The following is a 20,097-nucleotide window of genomic DNA, read 5'->3' on the forward strand; positions in this document are numbered from 1 at the left end:
CATAGGAGTGACAGCTGAGGCTGTGCATCATGCTGGGGTGGGAATCTCTTTAGAAGGACATCTCCATGCCTGGACAGTTGGGGCTGCCTGTCATGAGGATGGGCACACAAGAGGAGGGACAGGTGTGTGGCAGGAACTGGAGATGTTTGTGACAACTGCAAAAATACCTATTTGTGTTTGTTCCTTTTTGATTTCTGATGCCACTGGGGTCTTGTGTTTGCTAAGCAGGTGCTCTATCTTGAACCAAGCTCCCAAGCCCAAGACCTAGAAATTCCCAAGTAGCAAATACTTGGTGGTGGTGGTGGGGTGGGGGGGGGGAGAATGGCATTTGTTTTTTTTTCTGTACATTTCCATATTCATTTGTATCATAGGTTCTCATCAAATGAAATTTCCCTTCTTGTAGCTATACATCAACTCTAATTTGGTTTATAAAGTATTGGCCTCTGTGTGGAAGGATTGGTTGATGCCCAGTCCACCATAAAATGGTCTTCGTAAGACCTTTGCCTTCTGCTCCCATCTCCTTCTCTCCTCCTCTCCCATCCTCTCCCCTACATGTGGAGCTAGCCGCCTCTGTTTACATCATAAGCTACTAGTTCATGACTTCTAGGCTAACAAGAATAAAGGTTTGTGCTTCAGGCTATAAGGGGGCATTTGTGTACCTGCACTTACCCCTTTGATGCTTGGGCCCTCCGTGGAAGGCTGGCACCACTTTGCCCTCAAACTTTCATCAGGGCCTCCTGAGGCTTGTGAGGATAGGGAGATTGCCTTTAATGGCTTCCTCAAAAAAAGCTAGAGTTCTGGGATCACTAAGACGCTTGCATCCTCAGTGAATCGGTTCTCCTGAGTCTGCTCTTACAAAGCTGGTTCTGCAAATGCTAGCCCCTCATCTGTCATTCTTGAATCCTCTTCCTTTCCAGAGGCTTGCTCTCCTTAGCACTCAGACTTAGCTGGGGCTCTAAATAAGTACAATGCAATGCTGGAAAATTCTATGCTATGCCCAGCTGTTCTGGCTATTTCAGGACATTTTCCTGCTAACAGGCTGTCCTGCTTGTCACCAAATTTCCATAGGAGCACCAAGTCAATCAGTTCATCTAAGAATGACAGGCTCTGTGAGGTCTTAAGAATGGAACCTGTTTACCCTAACAAATATTTTATGCAGGCAGAACCTGGGTGGGGAAAATATCTGTGTAATTTAACACCAAAACTCCCCTGACTTTCTAACAGATTACCCAGAGAACAAGATGTACACACCTATGAAAATATTTAGTCACGTAATCAAAGAAAATTCAGCAACTAGGGACATTCAGATTTCTCCGGTGCCAAGAAGTGTAATCACTGAGATTCAGAAGTTTCATAAAAACTGTGGCCCATCATGCAGGAAAGTCACAGGGGACTTTGACACTGCACTTAGTTTGGCTAATAAGGCATCAGAAACATTAATTTCCTGTGGAGCAAATCTGTACTCTTTGTAAAAAGAACTGGCCAGCCAGGTGCTGGTGGCTCAAGCCTATTCAGGAGGCTGAGATCTGAAGATCCTGATTTGAAGCAACTTTGAGCAGAAAAATCTGTGGCTTATCTCCAATTAACCACCAAAAATGGGAAATGGATGTGGTTCAAGTGGTAAAGTGCCAACTTCGATCAAGAAAACCAAGTAGAGTGCAAGGTCCTGAGTTCAATCCCCAGTACTGGAAGGAAGGGAAGAGGAGCATAGAGGAAGAGGGAGGGAGAGAAAAGAACTAGCCAGTAAGGAAACTCACATGGGAGAATTTAGAGACACTTGCTTTGTTAGTGATACATTTTTCTATTATGCTTTTTTTTAATATTATGGTGGAGTTCTTAGAGCTTATATTTGCAACATAACTTTCCCAAAGGAGAAAGGGATGGCCAACAATTTGTAGCAGTAAAGGTCCTGCATGGAGACAAAACAGGATTTAGATACAGGATTGGAGTATGCTTTGTTGTGAGCAATTTCTGCTCCTGACTAGGGAGAAAATAAAATGCTGTAATGGAGTTATGACAAAGGTACAATTCCAAGGGCCCAATGCCTTGTGCAGAGCCAGCCAGCTGACCTTTCAAACTCTCTCTTTAATGGAGCATGAAGCTAATGATGAAGGCTAATGATGAAGTCTCTCATTAAGGGAGCATGAAGCTAATGATGAATTAGCAAACCAGATGCCCAGATATCTTCTGAGCAATGCACGGGTAAATACTTGAGCTGGTATTTAGTACTGGCTCTTTAACAAATAGTGAAATGTCTCAGGGGTGAGGGGAATCTTTTGTTTTCAGCTCTGTGCATTCACAAGTTTTTTTTCCTTCTTCTTTTGCAGACTAGGGTTTGAACTCAGAGCTAGGCAAGTGTTCTACAACTTGAGCCACACTTCTAGTTCCCTTTTGCATCGGTTCTTTTCAAGGTAAGGTCTTGTATTATTTCTAGTCCCATCTGGGCTGCAGTCTTTCTACTTATGCCTCTCTTGGCTGCTGGGGATGACAGGTATGTGCCACTGGGCCCAGCCATTGTACCTCCCGTAGCTGGGGTAACAAATACACACCTCTACATTCAGCCAGTGGTTGATGGAGTCTCAAGAAATTTTATGCCAAGGCTGTCGTCAACCATGACTCCTCGGATCTTTGTTTTCCAAGTAGCTTGAGCCACTACACACAACTTGCAAGGAATTTTGAAACCATTATTTTCTTGATTCAGCTGTGCATCTAGGATTTCTAGGGAGGCAAAATTTGTGGATGGGTTCTAAACACTTCTTTCCCAGGTGAATATTTAATCCTATATGTTGGGAGGTGAGAAGGTAGAGTAATAGTAAGCATGGTGTGTGTGTGTGTGCACGTGTGTATTTTACAGGGATTGAACCCAGGACCTCATACATGTTAGACAGGTGCTTTCCCTTTGCATTCCTAGCTACAAGCACAGATTTAAGGATCAGATTGGTGAAGGTTCAAATCCATGCTCTGCCACCCTATTTACCTTCTCCTGTTTTGTCACCTGAGAAGTGGGGAAACTACCCACTGCATAAGGTAACAACAGAAGACATGGCTGAGACCAGTCCTCCATCGGGGTGTATTATTGTCCTTTCAACATGTATTTACTAAGTGCCTCATATGGCTATCCTTGTAACCTCTGGTATAGAGGTAAGCAAGTCAGATGATTGTTTGCTAGAGATTTATGACTCTTAAAATGTTTCTGTCCTCCAGGGAGGACCTGGCTATTATCTGGCTACCATAAGAATCCATTCTCATCAATCAAGAACAGCTTTAAACAGAAAGCCAGGGGCAAGCAATCAACAGCAATCTCACTTGAGTCAAAAGCCTGTGCTATTGATACCAACCAGTCCTGTAAGCTCTGGATGCTGTACTTTCCAGTGCCCAGATGTGAGATCAGCAATCCCCTTGCTGAGACCATACCTTAGCAGCTGCTGTTCATCTAGCAAGCAATGAAGCCAGGTTCCTGTTTAACCATGAGAAGCAGGCTCTGCCTTCAATAGGAAGACTGACTACTTAAAACCCAAGCATAGAAGCAGAGTGTCATCAGATAATAATGTGCCATTAAACAAATGAGTGAATGAGGGCTCATGGATGATGGGGTGAGGTGTGGCAGTCCAAGAAAAGTGGACTTCTGAGCTGAGACATAACAAGCTACTGGCCCAGTTTAGGTAAGATATCTAATAAGTGTCACAGGATGGCCAGGTGCTGGTGGGTCGTGCCTGTAATCCTAGATACTCAGGAAGCTGAGATCTGAGGACTGATATTCAAAGCTAGCTCAGGCAAGAAATTTCATGAGACTATCATCTCCAATTAAGCACAAAAATAAAAGCTACAAGTGAAGCTTGCAAGAGGCAGAGCACTAGCCTTGAGCAAAAAAGATAAAGTATAGCTCCCAGGCCCTTAAGTTTAGGCCCCTGGACTGCAACAAAAAGAAAAAAAAAGTCACAGGAAAGACACATTTTGAGCTGGAAAAAAAGCATCTCCAACTTACAAAAATTACAAGTGTAGAAAGAACAAAGTAAGAGCTTCTCACACTTCAATATTCTCTGACTCCTAAACCTTGACAGGATGGAGGAAGATCAGGCAATTCTGAAATACCAACTTGTAGATTTCTATAAAATGCCAAATAAAATGATTTCTACATATAGCAACTATAAAAATAGCAGAATCCCCACACAGCATCCACACTTAAAGTTGCTTTATTTGCTAAGTATTTTTTAAGCTGAAATACTGCAGCAATCCCTTCTCCAAGGGTCACACATACAAAGATTCACGTGGCAGGTCTGGCTGGAAGAGTTGCTGTTTGCTGACTACATGACCATTGCCAAGTCACTTCACCTTTCTAAACCTCAGATCCTACAAGAAGCATCTGCTTTCCCATCAGCAGAGAAGTGAAAAAGAAAAGCATTGACTGGCAAGTTGGCTCATGCCTGTAATCCCAGCAATTTAGGAGACAGATGTAGGCCAAAGCCCAAGATCTTACCTAAAAAAAGAGAAATGAAAAAGAAATGTAAAAGAAGAAAAAAAGAGCCAGGCACCGGTGGCTCATGCTTGCAATCATAGCTACTCAGGAGGCTGAAATCTGAGGGTTGTGGTTCGAAGCCAGCCCAGGCAATAAAGTTCCTTTGAGACTTTTGTCAATCATGAGGCTTGAATTCTGGTCCTGGATGCTATCCCCAAGCTTTCGTGCTCAAGGCTAACGCTCAACCACTTGACATAGCTCCATTTAGCTCCATTAGCCTTTTGGTGGCTAATTGTTGAGTCTTGAAGGCTTTCACCTGGGCTGGCTTTGAACAGCAATCTTCAGATCTCAGTCTCCTGAGTAGGAATTACAGGTGTGAGCCACCGGCACCCAGCTCCATGAGGTTTTGATGTGCATCTCTCTCATGACTAGTGAGGAACATTTTCTTAGGTGGGTTGGCATTTGTGTTATCTTCTTGTAGTTTTTACTTGAGAAGTTGGTTATAGCACCTTACTCACTCTGTGGAGCAGGGAATGAATTAGATGAGGCCTGGCTTCCTGAGCAGGCATCCCAGGGGCAGAAGGAAGACAGTGAGCAATGAACAAGAAAAGCAGCAGATAGCAATATAAAGGCTTAAAGTTGGGCCATACTAGAGCAACCCAGAAGAGATGATCTTCTATGCAGGATGTCTCAGAGAACAAGACATTATAGCACATGTCCAAATATGAATAACGCGCATCTGGGCACTATTGACTCACACCTATAATCCTAGCTCCTCAGGAGGCTGAGACCTGAGTATCACGGTAGTCAGCCCGGGAAGGAGTCTATGAGACTTACTTCCAATTAACGTCCAAAAAGCTGGAAGTGGAACCTTGACTCAAGTGGTAGAACGCCAGCCTTTAGAAAAGGGACGGTGCCCAGGTCCTGAGTTCAAGGCAGAGTACAGGAGGCTGGCTTTCTCCTTCAGCCAGCTTTTTTTTTCCCCCTGGTTGTTTTGGAGAAGAAGTCTCATGGAAGAAACAGCAAAAAGTTGTTGTTCCACTACCACACAAACTGGTATGAATACTATTACATGTAAGTTCATTTACTATTTTTGTCCAACACTATATTTTGGAATGACATTTAACCCACATTTGAAATAATTTTTATACAAACCATTCTCAGAAGGAACAGGTCTCCCTAGCCACAAATCACACAAAACTTTGAGAGCTATAAAATGTCAGTCTTGGTTCTGTTTTTTTTTTAACTGTAACAGCTTGAACTTTCTATAAAGAGCCACAGAGGACAAATTGTCAGAACAAATGTTCACCTGGGTGCTTATGTTCAACTCAAACTTATAGCATTGCCAATATATGGGGCTTTCCAATGGCTTTCGCTTAAATAATAAAAAGCAGATCCTTGCTTGGCACTGGTGGCTCACACCTGTCATCCTACTCAGAAGGCTGAGATCTGAGCATCAAGGTTCAAAGCCAGCCTGGGCAGGAAAGTCCATCAGACTCTTATCTCCAATAAACCATCAGAAAACCGGAAGTGGCGCTGTGGTTCAAGTGGTAGAGCACTAGCCTTGAGCTGAAGAGCTGAGGGACAGCGCCCAGGCCCTGAGTTCAAGCCCCATGACAAAAAAAAAAAAAAAAAAAAAAAAAACCAAAGAAGCAGATCCTTTTGGCAACTGAGAGTTGCTCATGGAAAGGAGCAGAAGAAAACCGACAGCCCCTTCACATAAATAAGAAAATCTAACAGAAAAAACTGGGGAGGAGCCTGCTAACTTGTTCAGTAACATTGTGGCCATGAGCACTGTGGCTCCACCACCTCCACTGGGTCTGCTTGGAGGTTTCCTGTGGGACTTTGCATTCAGTAACTGTGAACTATTATCTTAGTAAGAGTGTCCGTGGGACTTCCCTTGAAGGCCAGGTGGCCTTTCTCCAGCTCTGCTGGAGCTTATTTCTTGGTCTCTGTTTTTTGAGACAGGCTATACATTCCAGGCTGGCTTCAAATTTTCCATCTTCCTCCAGTGCTGGGGTTCCAGCCACAGGCCACCATGCCAAGCTCCTCCTCTTTTTGAATGAGGACAGGAGAGCTCCGCATGGCTGCCTTTTCAGACAATGTTCCACATGTGGAAGACATACCCACTCTTGTCTTGTGAGAGTGACCCCAGGTAAAGTCCAGAGAGGCTGAATTTTTAAAAATAAGATGGCATCTTATTAGGCCTCTATGCACCATCTGGACTGAGAGGTTTGTGAGGTTTTATACTGTTCGGAGTTGACTCTTAGGACTAATACTTTCTCCCTCTGTGCTTACAAAGAATTATTCACTCAACGTAACTAAAAAAAAAATACAGCAGGCAGGCATTATTTGTTCTATGTGTGTATTTATTTATTTAACACTTATTAAATACCTACAATGAGCCAGGAATCATATTTTATTATTTTTAAAATTTCAAAACCATAAAATATGGCCCCAGGTGACAGATTACCAAAAGCAGCAGGAAAAGTCAAAACTGCTACTACCCACTTTCTGCCTTGCAGCTCAGCTAAGAGCAAAATCTCTAGAACCAAGGGAAATCCCAAGTTGGAGGTGCTCCTGCCAAAGACCAAGAGAAGGAGGCGGAGGTGGCTCAGAGCAGGAGGCACAGGCTGGGTGAGGCTGTGCCTCTGGCCTCCCCTGGTGCTTAAGGCACGGGAGCACCTCCAGGATTTGGGCCTTTCACTCCTGACCCTCCAGTTTGGTTGTACACCCCTGCCTTCCTTCCCTTTCCTAGTTAAACAGAATTCATCATGATATTTATTGTCCCAATGACCTTATCACTTAAGTTGAATCTAAAATTAAAGTCAACAAAACATTTGGTTTCATTTATCCTTCATTAGTGACAAAAAATTTCCACTCAAAAACTACACTAAATAGCCATCCAATTTAATTGTAGGGCATTGAACTACCTTGAAGACAAATTACAAGAAAGTTGTGTCAATGATTTATCAATAGATACTATCATTGTTTTGTGTTGTTTTCTTCTTTTTGGCAAACTTAGAACCAGAGAACAAAACAGTAAGTCTTCACTATCATGTAGAAAAATAAAATCAACCTAAGGTAGATCTACCTAACTATGTACTAAGTGATCCAAACTGCAAAAGTAAAAACTAAAGTCTGCATTTACAGCAGTTTAAAAAAATCCTTAGTGTGCAAGAAACATAACCAAGTAATACAGATTAATACCAATTAATGAATATGGAAATTTTTCCTATACAGAGGTAGAGTCCAGTGCAAGGCTAAAACAATACTCAACAGTCTGAGCAAAATCGAGCCAGGTTTTATGGAATCCACTGTAAATTTCAGGTATCAGACTGTATGTACAGAGATACAATAAATAGACTATACAATCTTTCAAAGTAGTTTAATAAACCCACAAAATAATAGCAGATGTATTATAATATTTACATAATTCTCAAATCTCTATCAAATAAAAGGGATAAAAATAAGATCTGCTAAAAAGTCAGCAGAACTTCTTTCCTGAAATGGATCAGTAAAATAAGGTATTTTACATGAGAGGAACAAATTTATGTTTAAGAGGTATTCATATTAAGCTAAGAAAATACGTCCCTTTGAAAGTTACATAGATAGGGGAATATAAACTGATTCTATATCTTTTAGAGCTCTAAAGTTTCTAAATTCAACTCTTATTGAAGAGAGAAGTTGATTTTGGTACTCAATTGGAGTAATGAACTCAATTATACTGAGAAGGAAATTCACTTTTCATTTTCTGCTTGCTTGCTTTTGACTGTTTAAAGGCCAGAAAGAACTTGGGTCTATGATGGCCTAAATAGTTATGATTCCACCTCACCTATGTTCCACAGAAGCGTGACTGAGCACTCTGGGTTTAGTGTTCATGGGATTGTTATTTTCTGAGTCCCTCCCATTTCCAAAGCACAGTTCACTGAGAGCAGGCATGTGTGGATCAAGTGTTACAACTTTAAGGTATCACAAAGTTCCAAGGTCCTAAAGCATAGGGGGACAATGAAATACAGAAGACCATCTGCTTGCATGTGCCTCAGAGACTTGAAAAGGAAAGAGCTCCAAAGTTGTAGTTACTGTGACCTAAGAAAAGAAAAAATGCAAAGCACTTTATGCACAAATGACTCAGATTCTCAAAATAGACATCAATTTTGTTCTCTGATGCTCTATCTTTAACCCTTTTATTTTAATTATATAAAAGATTCTTACCTAACCCATAAGGAAATTAGGGATAGTCAGAAAATGAAAAAATATGGTCCTAATTAACGAAGCCTAAACCTTCACAGTTTGAATTTTTGTGTAACTTCTCTAAGCACCCACAATGAAAATGCAAGTTGAGTTTTTTTATTCAATCATTCTGTGAAAAATACCTCAGTAAATAGTAACGTTTTTCCCTTCAGTAATCTTCGCATAAGAATATCCCCCCTTTTTTTTAAATTTTAGATTCTTAAAAACTTTTATACAAATAGACTAGCTTTGATTTCAAGTAAACATATAAAAGTTGAGAATATTGCTTGCAACCATGGGCGTAAAGTGGAGGAGCAGCTGGATGGGGTGCACAGACGTGGTCCTCCGCAGTGACTTCAGGCAGAGGCCCAGTTCCCTGGAAACACTCAGAGAAGCACTCTCACCCCAACAATGGACCTTGCTGCAGTTTCTTTCAGCCCTCTTCACAGAGGCTGACTGATTTTTCTATCACTTCAGGTCAGACGAGAGAAGAAAATGAAAAACAACAACGTAACTGCAAGAAAATTGGAAGGCACAAGCACCCATGTGATCTAGAATTTTCTTGGGGCAGGGAGTAAGTAGGGAAAGGGATAATTTTGGTTCAGCACAACAGTCATTACTTTTGCCAATGTTAAAGAGAACTGATATAAAGATGTACATAAATGTAACAAGCACATCCCACAGTGAGGAAGAAAGCTCAGAAGACAGCTCACAAAAATAGTGCAGAGAGAAACAACCAGTACTATTTATTTGGAAGTCTGTGCCATGGTGGGTACAAACTATATTCTCTGCTCTGTGGGACCAAAACCAAACAGAATAAAAACCAACAAACAAAAATCCCCCAAGTTCCAAAAAGCAGCAAGAAGGAATGCAGGAAGTCTTACAGAACATAGTGATCCAGAGGGGCCATGGACGTGGCACTCTTGTCTTTAATGCACATCCAACTCTGCTATCTACTGCATGGTTCCCACCAACTCAACTGACTGGATGGGAACTTAGGAATGAATAGCCAGGCCACTTAATCATTTCCCTGCCTCTATGCGACTTCCCTGTCCCTTCATAAACTCCTCCAGGATTGAAGTCTGTTTCCTCTAGAAGGAAGAGCTGTTAGCCATGGGGAAAGGTGTGACTCAGGATTTCCAGAACTGATCTTGCATCCCTTGAAGCCTTGCTGTGTGCAGGAACACAGCACGGAGGTGGGCGTGAAGGCAGCCTGACAAAACTATGAGTTAAAAAAGAAGAAAAAAACCAAAAAACTAAACCACCCCAACGTTTGTCTTTTCTCAAACTACAGGAGGAGCTCGGGGACGGCCTTTGAGTGGGAATATCGTGGTTAGGAGATGATGGCTGGGGACCATCGTGGCAGAGTCAGGTTGTCAGCACTTGCTGACCGTTTTCTTGTGGTTCTTCTCAAGTCCTTGTACTTGTCCTCACAGAGGCGAGAGATGGCCTGCAGGAAGAGAAACAGTGAAGGTCAGAGCTGGACCCCACTCTGGGCCTGGGGCAGCTCCTGCTTCCATCTCCAAACCTGTCTCTTGGTGAACATCCATCCCCCAGTCCCAAGGCTGCTCGTACAGCCATCTCACTCCAGATTCATCTGTTCTTCTCTAACCTTCTAACATACTGCCTACTGTCTGCTGTCTGTATCTAACTCCACAAGGTAAAATCCAAAAGGGAAGCTTTACTCCCAATGGTGTAAATTCCAACTGAGATGTGTATACAACAGAGCCTGGACACTACAGGTTATGTCTGTTCCAAGTGCCTGGAAATGGAGGGGAGAGTAGGGGCACTTGCAGCTGGCATCAGAACCAGGTTCCAAAGACTGCCTGGAGGAGGGAGGGCTTAAGGAATCCCAGTCACATGACAAGGGGAGTGGTGGGCAAGGCCAGGCCCAGGGGCTACACGACAGCGGAGACAGCAGGCTGGCTGCTCAGCCTTCACTCAGGGGTAGACACCTGTCTGTGATGTTAAAGGAACATGGTAAACCTTGAAACTGCATTTTACAACAACAATTCCAGTGATAGCATGGAAGATGGACTGGAGGAGAACAAAAGTAATGGAGGAGTTTAAGCAAGGTTGAAGACCTCTCATCCCAAATAGGTACCTACCCATAATTCATACAGATGGTATATTTGAAAAGAAAAAATCAGATTCCTAAGAGGCATTATTAGAGCTTTTTTTTTTTTTTTTTTGGTTGGTTGTGGAGCTCAAACTCTGGTCTGGGTGCTGTCCCCCAACTCTTCAGCTCAAGGCTGGTAATGCCCTACCACTTGAGCTATAGTCCCACTTCCAGCTTTCTGGTGGTTAATTGGAGATATGGGTCTCACGGACTTTCCTGCCCGGGCTGGCTTTGAACCATGATCCTCAGATCTCAACCTCCTGAGTTGCTAGGATTACAGGTGAGAGCCACTGGTGCCTGGCTTGGAGCTGTCATTTTTTGGTCCTGGGACTTGGTCACTGTACCTGAGATTTTTTTTTTTTTCCTCAAGGCTTGCTCTACCACTTAAGCCACAGCTCTATTTCTGGCTTTCTGATGGTTAAGTAAGAGTCTCACAGGCTTTCATGTCTGGCTTGGCTTTGAAGCACAATCTTCATAACTTAACTTACTAAGTAGTAGCTAGGATTACAGGTATAATTACTGGGCACCTACAAGATAAATTCTGTAATATTATCTGTTGCCTCTCAGTCTACTGAGTCTGAATGCAGCATCACAATAGCACCAGGTTAAGCAATGTACATCTACTCGAGATTTTATAATGCAAAGTTCTATTAGCCCTAATCACAGACAATTTATTTCAAAGCCAAATGTCTAGCTATCAAAAAGGCACTTCGTGTCTGCCTTGGTTTTCAGTGAGTGTTTCTGTGCTCTGCAGTACAACCAGTGTGTCAGGGGAAAAAAGTCATCTGGCAGTAGATCTGAACAGGTGCAGCACTTTAGATACCTTCTACTGTGACTTATTCTTTTTCTTTCTGGCATTTGCTTAACCAAATGGACTAAAAGGATGCTAGGGTATGGGAAAATTACACATCCCTATCCCTTACAAATGATCTCAAAAGGGCATCAATTGCTTTTTCCTGAGGCCATTCTGTCCAGCCTTGACAGGATCTGGTCCTCAGAAAAGTGCAGCTTGATCAGGACATTACTAACCATAGAGAACTCCAGAAGCACAGCAGCTCAGGACAGGTGAGTCCTCTTTCCTTGCTTGACTTAAACCTCACATGGTGGTGTGAATATATGGTAGGCACCACCCCCGATGCCCACTAGCCTGTGCTCACAGGTGGGTTGACCTACCACTGGATGCACTCCAGAGGATGCATACAGGTAGGTTTTCTTTAGGGATTAGTGACCTTAGGAAGTCCAAGTTCCTCTTCTCCTTAGCACTGCAGGAGCATTTAGAACCCATCGCAGCATGCAAGGGACCTGGAGTACAACTGGGCATAGGCTCATGGTCAGTGAAAACCTCTTGTTTTATGTATGTGCTTGCATAGGTCTGCACATGTGACTTGGAAAAAATGCCTCAGAGGAAGGCGTTCTAGATTTCCTTTAAAAAAAATTGTTTTGTGAGGTCTTGAGCCTGTGATCCTCCTGCCTCTGAAGTGGTAAGATCACAGTATGCATCATACAATGCTCTTCAGTTTTCCTCTTGATAGATGAGACTTAGGAAACTGAATGACCATTTTCATCCCAATGTCTGGGAACAAACACACTGAACTGACTGAGTTCTACAAACTTCTCTGCATTTAAAAAAATATTCTTTAAATTACTTTATTTTTTGTTGGTCATGGGCCTGAACTGTGGGTCTGGGCGCTGTCCCTCAGCTCTTCAGCTCAAGGCTAGCACTCTGCCCTCTGAGCCACAGCGCCACTTCTGGCTTTTTCTGCTTATGTGGTAATGAGGAATCAAACCCAGGGCCTCAGGCATGCAAGGCAAGCACTCTACCACTGAGCCACCTTGCCAGCTCCTGCATTTTTGTTTTAACCAATCTTTTCCATTATTTTACTAAGTTTTCTTCTTGAGATTTCCACATCACTTTTTTATGTAAATAAATATATATGACTTTTAAATCTGTGATCTTAACAAATCTCTTCCTCAAGCTCTTAGTTTCATTTACAGCTGTTATACAAGATTATGCTAAAAGTGTTAGCATTTTACTTGAAACAGATGGTAGAGTGAGCAGCATGGGACCTCTTGGGACAGGGTTGTGCCATCTACCATTTCAGTCATAGGCTCTATGGTTAAGGCCAAAACACTGCCAAAGTTAAATTCCAGAGGAAAAGAGATCAGACCTCAGCAAGCCTTCTCTGGAAGAGCCTCTTACCCTTCTTACCACCCTGCCTTTCCTTCTAATAGATGTGATCTCCTAAGTGGAGATGTTGCCATTGTGGTGACACACACACATCTACATCATTTACATGGTCCTCTGCCCTGCACAGCAATGTCCTAAACCACCTTACCTCCAGTTTGTGGGCCCGCTCCCTACTCAGAGGCTCCAAGGGAAAGCTCAAGTTGTTTGCTTCTGCCAGAGAGCGAAGGTCAAAATAATACTTAGCATACACACTGGAAGGGACATTGATGTTGAACTGGAGCAATTCAAGGAACTGTCGCTCTAGCTCATTCCTGCAATGAAAAAGCAAAAGTAGTACACACTTAGCTGTTCCAGTGAGCCAGTATGACTCCCAAACCCACAGAGACCTACAGACTGAGGGGGTAGGAGACAGGGGAGGGTATCTAATTAATTACCTGGTTAGACACCAGAGACAGTTCAACCATCAAATTGGTGTTAAAAGCTGAATCTATTTGGGTTGGAGCACAGAAGGATGAAGCCTGATTAACTGGGATGCTTACCAGGAAGTGCTTAGGGAATGCATTTCTCTGAGAACAAACACATGCATAGCCACTCTAGCTATAAATTTCAAAGGCCTGCCTTTGACCTTGTCTAGTCTGAGCCTGGGCCTGGCATGGTGGAGTGGTCAAAAGCTGTTTCTGAGTGAGGTGGAAGACAGTAAGGGTGGGCCTCTGTACACCTAGAGAGGAATGGCAATAGCTCTCCCCTGACTGCTAGTAGAAATGAGTGGGGAAGGGTTTAGAGCCATCCTGAAGGTTAATACTGAGTTGAAGTTTTAATCCCAGCTCCAGTCCTTAAAAAGGAGTTCCCAGTTTGGGGCACCTAGTTTCCAGGTGCGCTTGTGACAAGCTTAGCAGGCCCATACCCAGGCTGACTCTGGAGATTCACACAGGTCTTAACAAGTGCTAAGAGTGTTTCCCAGCACCTTCTTCTCCACACTTTGAGAACTGGTCAACTCAGGAGCCAATGAGCAGAAAAGTCAAGAACCATCTGGGAAACTCACACATTTTGATGAAAATGACAAGAGGCAGAACCTCCACTTTGAGAACTTCTCACATATCTTTCAAATTAGTTATTTGTTGAGTGCTAATAATTTTGGGGGGAGTGACAGAGCTGTTTTTTAAGGGCTGGCCCTGGACTGGTCAGAGTTTCAGCGCCACCTCTTTAGAAAGCACCCAGTGATGTATACCTCATTCAGAAGCACCCAATGATGTCAGTTTCTTCTGTCCTCCCCACCATACTGTAATTGTTGGCTTTACCTGCTCTCTTCTACTAGTTTTCACATAGCCATTTACTGTGATATCTCATATTTATTACATGCCCTGTCTGACTTTACTGACAAGTAAGAGCTGAACTGAGTTGAGGGATGTCTGGAACTTAGGCAAAGAGGACAAGGGGCTCAGCACTAAGTGCCTCTGTCAGAAGGGCCTACTGGGATGCCCAACCCCATTCCCAATGAAGGAAGCTGAATGCTGGCAAGCCTGACCAGTAGGGTGAACCTCTGTGTTGTGTGTCATGTTCTGTGACTCCATGGAAAACGTACTGATTCTTTAGATCTGCAACATTGCAGAAGCCTCTGTCCAACAAGCTGTGCCAAGCTCTATGAGTATTGTCGTTGAGTCACCTTACCTAAGGGTTAAGAAGCTGAGAAGACTAAAGCCTTGTTTCACGCTGCTGAGGAAGGACAGGGGCTCAAAGGAAGCAAGGATCTGAACCAGGGAGGCTGGTGTATGGAATAGAAGCTACTGGCAAGTGAAAATTAGTACATTAGCTGATGAAGTTCTGGGTGAAGCCATACCCAGGGTTTTTTGTTTTGTTTTGTTTACTAGTCCTGAAGCTCAAACTCTGAGATTGGGCGCTGCCCCTGAGCTCCTTTTTGCTTCAGGCTAGCACTCTACCACTTGAGCCATAGTGCCACTTCCAGTTTTTTCTGTGATTAACTGGAGATAAGAGTCTCATGGAGATGGGGACTTTTCTGCCCAGGCTGGCTTTGAACTAGGATCCCCAGATCTCAGCCTCCTGTACTCCCTAGGATTACAGGCATGAGCCACTGGCACCTAGTAACCCAGGGTTTTTGTTTTGTTTTTGGTGTTGGTCCTGGGGCTTGAACTCTGGGCATGGGCACTGTCTCTGAGCATTATGCTCAAAGCTAATGCTCTACCACTTGAACCCTAACTCCACTTCCAGCTTTTTGGTAGCTAAATGGAGATAGGAGTCTCCTGCCCAGGCTGGCTTTACACTGCAATCCTCAGATCTCAACCTCAAGTAGCTAGGATTGCAGATATGAGCTACCCAAACCCAGCTGTACCCAGATCTTTTAACTAGATAAACAGAAAATCTTGCTTGTTTCTAAACAGCCAACTAAGAGAAGTTGGTAAGCTCCAAATGTGCATATTGTGCTAAATTTTACATTAAACTGTTGTTTGGGACTTATTTTTAACTTTTAAATGACTTCTATTCATTCTTAATTTAAAGGAGATTTTATGAGATTATTATGTCAAATACTAGAACTCAATTAATATCTCAGTAATGTGGGAATGTCAAAAGGCCAGAAGTGCCAAAATAAATGTGCTACATGGGGTAATCCCAGAAGACTACGGGAGCTGACTGTGGCTAGACAGCCACCTGCTGGTTAATAGACATCACTGCAGAGCTTGGGCTCAATGAGCAAAAAACAAAACAAAACTTTTTTTATATATTTATTTTTTAATATTTTAGAACTTGTATTGATAAGCCTATCCAAAATAGTATATTGCACCATTCACTCCAGCTGAATGTACACATTATGAGTAAAACAAAGAGGAAGATATTTTGAAACAAAGTGACATTTTCTAGGGATATTTGGAAGAAAAAAAAAACAATCTATAGCTTGTGTTTCATGAATATAAGTTTTGGGGAAATAGAGCTGTTATGTTTTCAGACAGAAGCAGGATTTATAAAGTAGAAATAGTAAAAAACTCTAATTTCCAAACTGCAGCACATCTTAAAGGTACATCTGATGGCTTGTTGTGTGATACATTAACAGAAAACTACCAGTAATACAGAGAACAGGCCTTACTGCCCTAATTTGGAAAATTATGAGGAAGCAGTTCTGAAGCAAATGTTTATGAGAAATCTACTCTATTCAATGAACAAAAAACATATTTCAGAAGTGACTGTTACATATAGAGAAATCTGACTCAATTGTTAAAATATATTAACGTGAAAATAGGCCTTTTGCTGGGCGCTGGTGGCTCATGCCTGTAATCCTAGCTATTCAGGAGGCTGAGATCTGAGGATCGCGGTTCAAACCAGCCCAGGCAGGAAAGTCCATGAGACTCTTATCTCCAATAAACCACCAGAAAACCGGAAGTGGCGCTGTAGCTCAAGTAGTAGAGCTCTCACCTTGAGCTGAAGAGTTGAGGGACAGTGCCCAGGCCCAGAGTTCAAGCCCCACGACTGACCAAAAAAAAAAAAAAAAAAGAGAGAGAGAAAGAAAGAAAACAGGCCTTTTAAGATGGAACAAGGAGAATGATTTGCACCATCTAATGCAGTATTAGTGTTTCTAGAAACTAGGCTCATTTCAGAAGCTGGCACCAAACCAGCGGGTCCTAATGAGATAGGAGATCAGGGCGCCATGATGAGGCATCTATCATCTCATACATTCAAAGCAGTGCTAACACTGATTCAATGTGGAAATAACATTAAGTCCCCAGAGACAAGATCAATGGGTGAACAAATGGGGAATATGCATAAAATGAAATGTTATTCAGTCTTAAAAAGGAAACTATGGCAAATGGCTACAGCACAGCAGAGATGAATCTTGAAAACATATGCTACATGAAATAAGGCCGTCCTCAAAAGACAAATCTTACATATGATTCTGCTTGTATGAGGTACTGAGTAGCAGAAAGAAAGTGGGATATGGCAGTCAGAGGCTGGGAAAGGGAAAGGAAAATTAGTGTTTAATGGACACAGTTCTAGTTTGGTAAATGAAAATGTTCTGGTGGTGGATAGCAGTGATGGTGCAGAACCATGTGAATGTACTTTATGACAGTGAACTGAACACTTAAAAAAGGTTAAAATGGTATGTTTTATGCTACATATATTTTACCAAAACAAAAACAGACATTTACCAGTTATCTAGGGAGGGGCTGTGAGGTTCTTTTATTCTGTCCTTGTCTGCCATTTTGACTCAGATACTTCCTTTCTTTCCCTCTCATTTCAGATTTTTGTCTATATATGAAAATGGTCTTTGTAAGATAACTGCAAAGAAAATACTAATTCCCAAATATAAATACATGTTTTATTAGTTTATATTAGTTATAAAAGGAGGATTTTACAGTTGCACTTTAACATGTTTACAATGTATCCCAATCAATCTCACCCAAGTGTAATTTTTTAAAGAGCTTTAAAAAAATGCATGAAGAACTTGGCACCACCAAACTTCAGTGCCCCTTTCTCATTCATATATAGCAACTTTCATTTGGTGCTCAAAGATAACCTGGGATAGTGTCACCACTTAACCACTGCTGAATCTGAGAAGAGCAAGACTGAACTAGAAACTGTGGCCCATCTTCCTCAGTGTGGTCACCATCAATCTGCTCAGTCATTTGATGCTGGTGAACAGGGACTGCATATCTGGATGTCCTGGCCATTCTGCAATCTGTCATGCAGCTGCAAGCAAGAGGGTGACCTGCTCACCCAAAGCCCCACCGTCCACAGGGGCAATGTATCAAGCTAAATGACTTTTTGTCTAAGATTGGGATTCGAATTCAGTACCTGAGACTTTCACTCACTGACTGGAAATCTACCACCTGAGCCATGCCTCTAACACCAAGGGTTATTTTTCTTCCTATTTTTCTTTCTTTTTGCAGAATGACTCTAGAGCTGGACACCAACCTGAGGTCAGAAACATCAAGGAGTAACCTAATGACCCCCTTTAATTCAGAGACCTTATTCAGAGACCTTGTCTCCACACATAGTGTATTTGTGTGTATATTTAGCAGAAAGCATAAGTCATTTCCAGAACTCTCCCTTCTAACCTCTCAAAATTTGTGTCTAGCTGGGCTCTGGTGGCTCACGCCTGTAATACTAGCTACCAAGGAGGCTGAGATCTGAGGATTGTAGTTCAAAGCCAGCCCAGGCAAGGAAACTCTGTAAGACTCTGTTTTGTTTTGTTTTTGTTGATCATGGGGCCTGAACTCTCGGCTTGGGCACTGTCCCTGAGCTCTTCAGTTCAAGGCAAGAGCTCTACCACTTAAGCCACAGCTCCACTTCCAACTTTTTCTGCTTATGTGGTACTGAGGAATTGAACCCAGGATCTCATGCATGCAAGACAAGCACTCTACCATTGAGCCACCTTCCCAGCCCTCCGTGTAACTCTTTGCTTTTTTTTTTTTTTTTGGTCGGTCATGGGGCTTGAACTCTGGTCCTGGGCGCTGTCCCTGAGCTCTTCAGCTCAAGGCAAGTAAGTGCTCTACCACTTGAGCCACAGTGCCACTTCCGGTTTTCTGGTGACTTATTGGAGATAAATGTCTCACGGACTTTTCCTGCCCCAGCCAGCTTTGAACTGAGATCCTCAGATCTCAGCCTCCTGAGTTGCTAATTACAGGCATGAGCCACCAGCACCCGGTCCGTGAGACTCTTATCTCCAGTAAAACACCAGAAAAAAAAAGTGGCCCTGTAGCTCAAGTGGTAGAGCACTAGCCTTGAGCTGAAGAGCTCAGGGACAGCACCCAGGCCCAGAGTTCAAGCCCCATAACTGACACAACAACAAAAAATTGTGCCTATCTGACATGTAGAACACATTCATCTCATCCCTTAAACCCCAAAAGCCTTGAATCATCCTAGAATTAACTTTACATCTAAAAACTGAATCTAAATCTTATTTAAATCAGGTCTGTGGAACTCAAGGTAGATTCATTCTGAGGCAAAATTTTTCTTCAGCTATGAACCTTGGAATTCAGACATATTATCTGCTATCAAAACACAACATGAGGGAGGCACAGGACATTCATTTTCTAAAAGGGAGAAATCTTTCTCTTCCATAAAGTAGGGATCAGGAATCTCAAGAAAGTTGGAGAAGTAAATTCCAGTAAGGATCAAAAGTTGAGAATAATCCTCTGTGCTGATACTCTGTCACCTGGCCCACTGAGACAGCAGCCCTATCTTTGGGGCTTTCACTTCCTGAAGCCAATGAGAAGACATCAAAGTTGCCCCAGACCTGTACTCCCTGGGCCCATCGTGACATTTCTGGTACCCTCTGAACCCTTTTTGAGGTCTTTTGTCCTTGAACTTGGTGCAGGGGTGAGGAATTTTTTTCCTGCCAAAGGCCATCTGGCATCCTTTGTGGGCCATACAAAATTATCAATAGTCAGATGGCTGTGGAGAAGCACCATGCCTGTCTGTCATGTACCAAATGACAGACATTCAAGACTTAAAGGACAAAGTATGAGATAATGAGATATCTCTACTTAACTGTAGAATCCTCAAAGCCTGACAACCTTAATCCTATTCTCTGTTCCCTTCAATCTGCACAGGCAGATTCTGAAATAACAGCTTCTTGAATCCAAAGTCACATCTATAATCTCGTTAGCAAAAACTGTCCATCCTCACTCACATTTTTCCTTTTTTAAGTTGTTGTTGGCCCACATATAGATAAAGACTAGAAATACTGAGATTTTCCCCAATTTTTGTTTGATACTTTAAAATTCCTGGGTTTATTCCTCTCACATTTTATATAAGCAGTAAAAAGAAACCAGACAGTGCATGCTTTCAACACTTTGCTCAGAAATTGGAGCAAATGAATCCAGGTTCATTACTTAAACATTCTATTTTCCACAAGACACCCGAACACACTTTACTTAAGTTCTTTGTCAAAAAAAGGACCATCTTTCATCCAGTTTCCAATACAATCACATATCTGCCTAAAACCTCACCAGAAACCTTGACATTCACATTCCTAGCTGTATCAGTTCATGAGAATGCATCTATCTGTATCTGTATTTACTTCTAAGATAACAGAGCTTTTTCTATAGCTTTCTTTTTTTCCTTCTAAGCCCTCACCAGAACTAGCATATT

General features: G+C 42.5%; 1 protein-coding gene across 2 annotated transcripts in view; it reads right to left on the reverse strand.

The window, feature by feature from the left end:
• Nucleotides 1–7,828: 7,828 nt before the first annotated feature.
• Nucleotides 7,829–20,097, reverse strand: part of Ccny (cyclin Y) — a 154,582-nt gene continuing 142,313 nt past the window's right edge. For both annotated transcript variants that reach the window (XM_013009362.1, XM_013009361.1), the window contains exons 9-10: nt 13,145–13,307; nt 7,829–10,139 (exon numbers count right to left, since the gene is read on the reverse strand). In XM_013009362.1, the coding sequence (XP_012864816.1) occupies nt 10,023–10,139; nt 13,145–13,307 (280 nt within the window). In that variant the 3' untranslated portion in view covers nt 7,829–10,022. The remainder of the gene's footprint in view (nt 10,140–13,144; nt 13,308–20,097) is intronic.

The sequence above is a fragment of the Dipodomys ordii genome, unplaced genomic scaffold (assembly GCF_000151885.1).
Source record: "Dipodomys ordii isolate 6190 unplaced genomic scaffold, Dord_2.0 Scaffold9, whole genome shotgun sequence".
Classification (NCBI taxonomy): domain Eukaryota; kingdom Metazoa; phylum Chordata; class Mammalia; order Rodentia; family Heteromyidae; genus Dipodomys; species Dipodomys ordii.